Source organism: Otolemur garnettii, unplaced genomic scaffold, assembly GCF_000181295.1.
Source record: "Otolemur garnettii isolate 467f Iridium unplaced genomic scaffold, OtoGar3 scaffold00006, whole genome shotgun sequence".
In the NCBI taxonomy this organism is placed as follows: domain Eukaryota; kingdom Metazoa; phylum Chordata; class Mammalia; order Primates; family Galagidae; genus Otolemur; species Otolemur garnettii.
The window spans coordinates 4,657,628-4,665,251 of record NW_003852401.1 but is presented as its reverse complement, the minus strand read 5'-3'; the positions used below and the strand labels follow the sequence as shown (position 1 = coordinate 4,665,251).

General features: G+C 39.3%; 1 protein-coding gene across 1 annotated transcript in view; it reads right to left on the bottom strand.

The window, feature by feature from the left end:
• Nucleotides 1-7,624, bottom strand: part of ELAVL2 (ELAV like RNA binding protein 2) — a gene marked incomplete at its 3' end in the record, with an annotated part of 137,700 nt that overhangs the window by 11,787 nt on the left and 118,289 nt on the right. Inside the window, exon 4 of the mRNA XM_023508898.1 lies at nt 535-688. Within this exon, the coding sequence (XP_023364666.1) occupies nt 535-688 (154 nt within the window). The remainder of the gene's footprint in view (nt 1-534; nt 689-7,624) is intronic.

The window sequence follows — 7,624 nt, the reverse complement described above, 5'->3', positions numbered from 1 at the left end:
CTTTGAGCCACAGGCGCTGCTCAAAATAAGTTTTTAACATTCAAGATTTCCTACTCTTCACAACATACGCCTTTACAGAATGGCACCGGACCTGGAAAACAGCCTTACCAGCAATTACTGGTGTGGATGCAGTGTCATCCTGCCTTGGAAAATTAGCTGCATATTGCTGCATTAAACTTTGCTCTTTTATAAAAATAAGATTGTTTATTAGTACTTTATAAGCTAGATTGGGGCTTTTTTTACACAGTAGCTTGAAAATGAGGATTATAGCATCTATAAATTTATTACAAGCCATGAAACAGCCTTCAAACCTGCACCTTCAGGGTGGAAATGACTCAAGCGCGCTCACTACGCTCCACAATCTATTTTTGTCCATGCATATTTATGAACAATTCCAGCAGAAAATTGTATTTTCTGGCCCACATATACCTTTGATGTGTTCTACAGGCAAGACTGCTGTATAGGAAGACAGAATATTTCACAATCTGTCAGTCAGAAAGAGCAAAAGACTGTTCAGAGTAGCTGTCTACTTACCAGTGACTTGGTCAACAAGAATACGTGAAGTAATAATGCGTCCATATTGTGAAAAAAGCTGTTCTAACTCCTTCTGGGTCATTGTTTTTGGAAGTCCACTGACATACAAATTTGCATCTCTGATAGAAGCTGAACTTGGGCGAGCATAGGAAACCTGAAAGGGTAAACAAAATTAGATATATCCACACTCTCGGTCACCTCCCTTTAGAAATTCAAAGACTGTCTAGAGCTCCTGTCCAATAGGAAGATACAACAAACACTGAAGTCAAAGCAAGCCAGGCACCAAAGGCTTTACTCATATCTGGGTTAATTCTAGACAAATGGAAGTGTCATTCTTCTGGGTGGAGAGGAAATATTATTTGTCCTCAGAGGGTTTTGTTAGGTCTCACAACAAAGCAGTGGTGCATATAGCATCGTAGTATTACTCATAGCTACAGGCTGTCCTCAGTGAGGCCAGCCCCTTAGAATAGAGACTGAGGCCAATTCATTCTAACTTTAAGAACTCTAAGTTCAAGGGACATATTTTTGTTTTCCAGCTTCTCCCACTTATGAGGGTGGCAGTGCTGTGATTCTAAAATATTTACCCTTTATCAGTTTACTTTAGTATGCCCTTTTGATTTATGCCAAAATAATGTTCTATCTTCCATAAATTCCCAGAAATTTAAATATGCAAATGAGCTATCTCCCCATTATCCTTTGCCCATTGTTTTCTGATCCACAAATCCTTTTAACCTTGATTTTCAAAAGGTCTAAAGTTCTTACACATGAATGTTATAGACATCCTGTATTAAGTTTACCTGTAATTTTATGTATTCTTTCACAAAGCTTTCTATCTTTGGAATATACAAAATCCTACAAGGATAGAAGACAAAGTCAGTCTGTATTTATTTATGATCATCACCCTTCACGCAAACTCCATGACAGAGGAAATTGCATCTGCCTTGCTCCTGGCTTTATCGTCCATGTTCAGTCAATGCATGGAATAAATACTGTACTATTTGGTGAGTAAAAGCCTGCTCAATACCCCACGGATGCTGCAGGTTCATAACAGCTCACTGAACCAGAGCATTTAAGGGACAGTTCATCAAGTCATCTAGATCTCTTGCTCTATTAACCTATCTCTGCTAGTATTTAGATAGTGGGAAGTCTCATGAGCTATTCCTGACCATACTCCCTTTGGTTTAACTGTAAACTTTTCTGAACAAGCCTCCTATAAAGTCAGAAATCTCACAATATATCCCATCTTCCAGATCACCCATAAAAATGGCCAGCAGGTCTAACTCTGGGATTAATTTGCAGAGGTTTCAAATGTAATACTTCTGCCTACTCATTTCATCCATTAGTATCAACCTTTAATCCAGTTTATTACTCCCCCCAGAAAACCTTTTCCAATTTACACTAATATTTTAATAACATAGTATAAAACAAATATTTTCTATGTAATTTAAATTAGGCACACAGTTCTGTTATCACTTCTTTTTGCTCTCCAAAAAAAAAAAAAAAAACCACAAGCCAACTTTTATACCACTTATAAAAGTCTTATTATCTTTCACCCCACCCCAATGGAGTTACGTTTAATACTCGTAGTCCCTACCCTTTATTGTTTGCTTGCTGACAAGTGAAAATACACCTGTTACTCCAAAGGCTACATTTGGAAGTCATATTAGCACTGCTCCGTCCTACAGAAAGAAGGAATTTGGAACAGCAGTGGAGAGAACAGATAGCTATTCACATACAACTCTCTGTGCCTCAACACTTAAGAACAGTGAAGATTAGGGAACATGGGGCAGCACCTGTGGCTCAGTGAGTAGGGTGTTGACCCGATATACCAAGGGTGGTAGGTTCGGGCCTGGTCCCAGCCAAACTGCAACAAGAAAATAGCTGGGCATCGTGGCAGGTGCCTGTAGTCCCAGCTACTTGGTAGGCTGAGGCAAGAGAACCACCTAAGCCCAAGAGCTGGAGGTTGCTATGAGCTGTGATGCCACAGCTCAGTGACAAAGTGAGACTCTGTCTCAAAAAAAAAAAAAAAAAATTAGGGAACTTAAAGGTAAGTGAAAAATCACTGAAGGAAAATGTCAAGCAATCGAAGTAATTTAAACGGAATCTAGCCATGGGCTGCTATCAACTGATAAAAAACCACTGAATTATACCTGTATATGTACGTAGTAATGTTAAGTAAATGAAAACCCTATTCCTTTTCTTGAGTACAGTTTTTGATTATCCAGGAAAGAAAAAAAAAATACAAAAAACCAAAACACCACTTGGGACCCACATTCCCATCTAGGACTCCCTGGCTTTACTCTCCAGTCAGGTGTCACCCTGCTCCACATCACGTGACCGAAGTGCTCCTATTAAGGAGAAATACTTGCCATCATTTACAAATAAGCACCTACAGTCCCAAAGGAAACTAACTTCCAACGAGGCAGGCAGCAGCAACAGACAGCCCCTGCCTAGAATCAGGCAGGAGGTAGTGAACAGTGGTTAAAGATAATGGTTCACTAATCGGTATGCCTGGGCCTCAAACCAGGTTCAATTCATTATGGGCTCTGTGGACTAGGGACAAATTCTTTAAGCCTATTACCACATAATTATACCTTCTTCATATGGTTATTAGGAATAATTAATTTGTAATCCACATAAAATGCTTAGCAGTCTAAAACCCTATGTGACTACGTTGTAAATTTTATTTACCTCTACATCCATCTGAAAATGGAAAGACCTAGACCATTAAAGTTGAGAGTAACCTGAGTCCATTAAAGTGTTCTAGAATAATTTACTCATGCAGTGACATTCACTGCTTTGTGCATTTCAGATGAGTGTGGGTGGTGTATCTTAAAAGTTATCCTAAAATAAATTTAGGAAAACGGGTTTATATTTAGTGCTTATATAAAAGCTTTGAAAACACACTTGGGTCAGTTATTTTTTTTTTTCCAATGTCCAGTCTTCAGTTCATACTGCTGCTTTAATTCCCAGCCACATTATAAAGGCTCCAAGAGAAACCTTCTTAAAATGGCATTTTTCAGTAACTTTTGTCTAAGAACCACTTTCTACTACCACAGGCAGAACGAAGGTGACGAGACTGTATATAAACTCAGGGTGGTAACGATGTTTAATACTAACCTTAGATTTACGGGCTTGGCTTGAAGACATTTATAAAACGTTTTAAAAACTACGTATTGTTGGCCAGGTACAGTGGCTTACACCTGTAATCCTAGCACTCTGGGAGACCTAGGTAGGAGGCCTGCTTGAGCTCAGGGACTAGAGATAAACCTGAACAAGAGCAAGCCCCAATCTCTACTGACTATAGAAAAATTAGCTGGGCACCTGTAGTCCCAGCTACTACGGAGACTGATGCAGGAGTATCGCCTAAATCCAGGAGTCTGAGGTTGCTGTGAGCTAGGCTATTGCCACGGGACTCTAGCCTGGACAACAGAGTAAGATTCCATCTCAAAAAATAAAAACAAAAAACTACAGTATTGTTTTCTGTGCCTCACAACTATTCCACAAGGTAAGGTAGGATAAAAATTGGTACTTTATAGCTGGGGAAATAGGCACAGAGAAGTGGAATAAAAAGGCCTAAGGTTCCACACAACTAGTGTTGAATTCAGGATTCAAATCTGGTCATTCGGCTCCATGTCCTTGCCTTCTCGTCCAGTTTTCCTTCCATGATACCACACTATGGAAATTAGCTTCCTCAGTTCACTTGTTCTAAGTCTCTGGAAAAGAATTAAATGAATTTTGGCTATTTCTTAAACACTCAAACTGAGCACAGAAAACAAGATGCCACTAAAAATTACAATTAAGTCACTTTCCATTAAGTAACTTTTCTTAAAATGAGTGGCTGCTAATTGAGACTAACCAGAGAAACTGCACATCATAACTAGAATTTCTAAGTTAGATTTTCTTCCTTTCTAATTCACAGAAATAATCAATACTGCCCCCATCTACTTCCAAGAAAGACAGGTGTAAGGGAGGGTAACTGCTGTCCTCCTCCTCCTCCCCCCAGACTTGAGGCACATCCCTTCCTTTCTCAACCTTCTTTTAACGGAGATATCACTGGCATCAACATCCTTCCTTCCAGGAAAAGGAAAACATTTCTTCTTCTTCTTTCATCTCAAAGGATTATAAATAGAAAACATACTTAGACCATCGAGGGAAGGCGGCTTGCAGACGGATAAGGACTTACACGTTAGAGATTCAAATCAGTTTCCACACCACATTTTCTATGGGCAGTTATCAGTAACCGTCTCCTTTCTTATTTTTGTTTAGGGGGGGGAGATTTGGAGCTTGTATAGGTGCCTTGCTTTAATACTCACCTTAGAACCACACAGGCGCTATCTTCAGCTTCAAAAGTATCTTTGTGGTTCTTCAAGACTAAATTCCCTTGGAGAAGATCCAAGACAGGTTTACTTTAAGTGACATGTTTTGTATTGGAAATATTTCCATACAATGAACTTGCAGTGTATGTCCTACCAGGGTCAACACAGCTTCTCCCTCCACCTGCAAGCTGTTCTCCCATCTACATTCACCGGACGAATGCATGGGTTTGGATTTTCACTGCCATTTAAGCAGATGAATATTCAACGCCTGAGGAGCAAGGTTATGAAATGTCAAAACTACTAAGTGAAGGATCTAATTTAAGAGGCAGCCAGAGAGTCTGCAATTTAAATATTTAAAGATGATACAAGGAGTACAACACCGAACACCAATCTATTCCAAAGATAGCAATTTAAAACTCAGGTTTATTCTAGAAGTTCTCACAACCCTACATGTGATCTAATAAAGCCAAGCAGTATTGATAGTATACGAAGGGAGAGAAAGGGAGGCAGTTAGAATTAACAGGCAAATAAATTTAGCCAATGCCAGGCGGTGCCTGTGGCTCAAAGGAGTAGGGCACCGGCCCCATATGCCGGAGGTGGCAGGTTCAAACCCAGCTCTGATCAAAAACTGCAAATAAAACAATAAAATAAAAAATAAACTAAATTTAGCCAATACTTTCTCACATCACTCTTCACAAATGAGATCAGACTGGACAAAATGAGACAAAAATAGATTTATCAAAGTAATTAGGTCTCAAAAATGGAACAGTTTGAAATATAGTATATTCCTTGTAATTAAAACTCATTTCTTCATCAGCAGTTGAAACTAATTACATATTAAACATGCAGAGATGAGTAACATATAACACTAGAACTGGGCTATCAAAACACAAGCTAATCAAAATACATAGTATTAAAAGACACAAAAACATCTTATGAGTAAGAATTTGTAATGTATTACACAAACATGGTGAAGTTTAAAATCCAACTGTATCACTTTAGACAGAAGTCCGTTCGAATACTTTTGCCCAAACACATAACTACTCTCACTTCTGATTCATCAATAGAAAGATCAGTGACAGTGGACGTTAATACAACAGATTAAACTGATAAGGTCCACAAACGAACAAAGTCATTCCTTCTTTTATTAAACTAAGAGCATGTGAAAAGACCACCCACTGACAAGACCACCAGTGAATAACTTTTATCCCTTGTCAATTACTGACCCAGGACCACAAACATTAAACCTAAAAATTAGATACTTGCCACTTTATAGACTTTTTTCAAAAGCTCCATTCAATCTCGCCAGCTGAAAGAAGTGGATAAGGTCATCGTTATGCCTACTTAAACTGAGTTAATTGCTATTCATATAAAAAAATGGAGTCCTGCTTGATAGGACCATCTGAAAAACGACACTCTCACTAAAGAAAAGTTGGTGCTGGTAGGCAGGAGCAAAGGTCTTAATGAGAGCACCATGGCTATCTAGACAGTAGGACACACTGGACCTTCCCAACGAGCTCAGAAGTACCCAGAAGCATGTGATCTCTAGCCACAATTCAGGCCACAGACTTCAAAACTCACCCAAAAGGAAGACTTGTACTTTGATCCTGCTGCTAAATGCAAAACCCTACCAGGAACAGGTTTTCAAACACACATCAAGGCGTATGTATATCTCAGTCCAAGACTGAATTTTTAGTAAGGAAGGCATATTTTACAATGGGTCAAAAGTGAGTATGCCTTAGGGAATAAGAAATTAAAGATTAGCTCCAACAAACGTGTTAGAACTAAAAGAAAGAATCACATTTATGGGAAGGCTTCTAAAAGGCATTATCAGGGCAGTTAACATAATGAATATCCAAAGATACAGAATTTAGGCAATTACATCAGTGGAAAATACATATGGAACTTCAAATTTTACCCTGACTGGACTCGAATATTTTACGACTAAAGAATGATTGTTTTAATTCAAATGAGAAGTTCAGATACCGTGAAATACATCTGATTGTGTTATTCTCTGCTAAAACCCCCAGAAGGGCTCCCCAATGCTTTAAGATTGATTTTACATTTCTTAGGACAGGGGTCCTCAGAACTTTTTAAACAGGGGGCCAGTTCACTGTCCCTCAGACCACTGGAGGGCTGGATTGGGGGGCCCGGGATGAGTCGGCTGTTAAGCAGGACAGGCAGTGGTGGGAAAAACACCCGGCAGGCTGGATAAATGTCCTAGGTGGGCTGCATGTGGCCCGCGGGCCGTAGTTTGAGGACGCCTGTCTTAGTCCCTCACACTCAGGGCACTGGCTACCTTTTCTAAATAAGCTGACATAATCTTCAGTAGTTTCCCAAAGTCGCCTGCACTCTCACTTCCCTGTATTAATATAAGCTGCTCCGTCTACCCATCTAAATTTCAGTTATTTTACGTGTGAAAAATGCTCATCTTTAATCATAGAAATGCAAATCAAAACCACTCTGAGACATCACCCAACTCCAGTAACATTAGCCCACATCACAAAGTTCCAAATCTGTAGATGCTGGTGTGGATGTGGAGGGAAGGGAACACTTTTACATCACAGGTGAAAATGCAAACTAATACAACCTCTCTGAAAGAAATATGGAGAATTCTCAAAGAACTAAAGGTTGACTTTCCATTTGACCCTGAAATCCCATTACTAGGTATCTACCCAGTAGAACAAAAAGGATTTTACCACAAACACATTTGCACCAGAACATCTGCCATGGCTTAATTCATAATCACCAAGTTGTGGAAGCAACCCAAA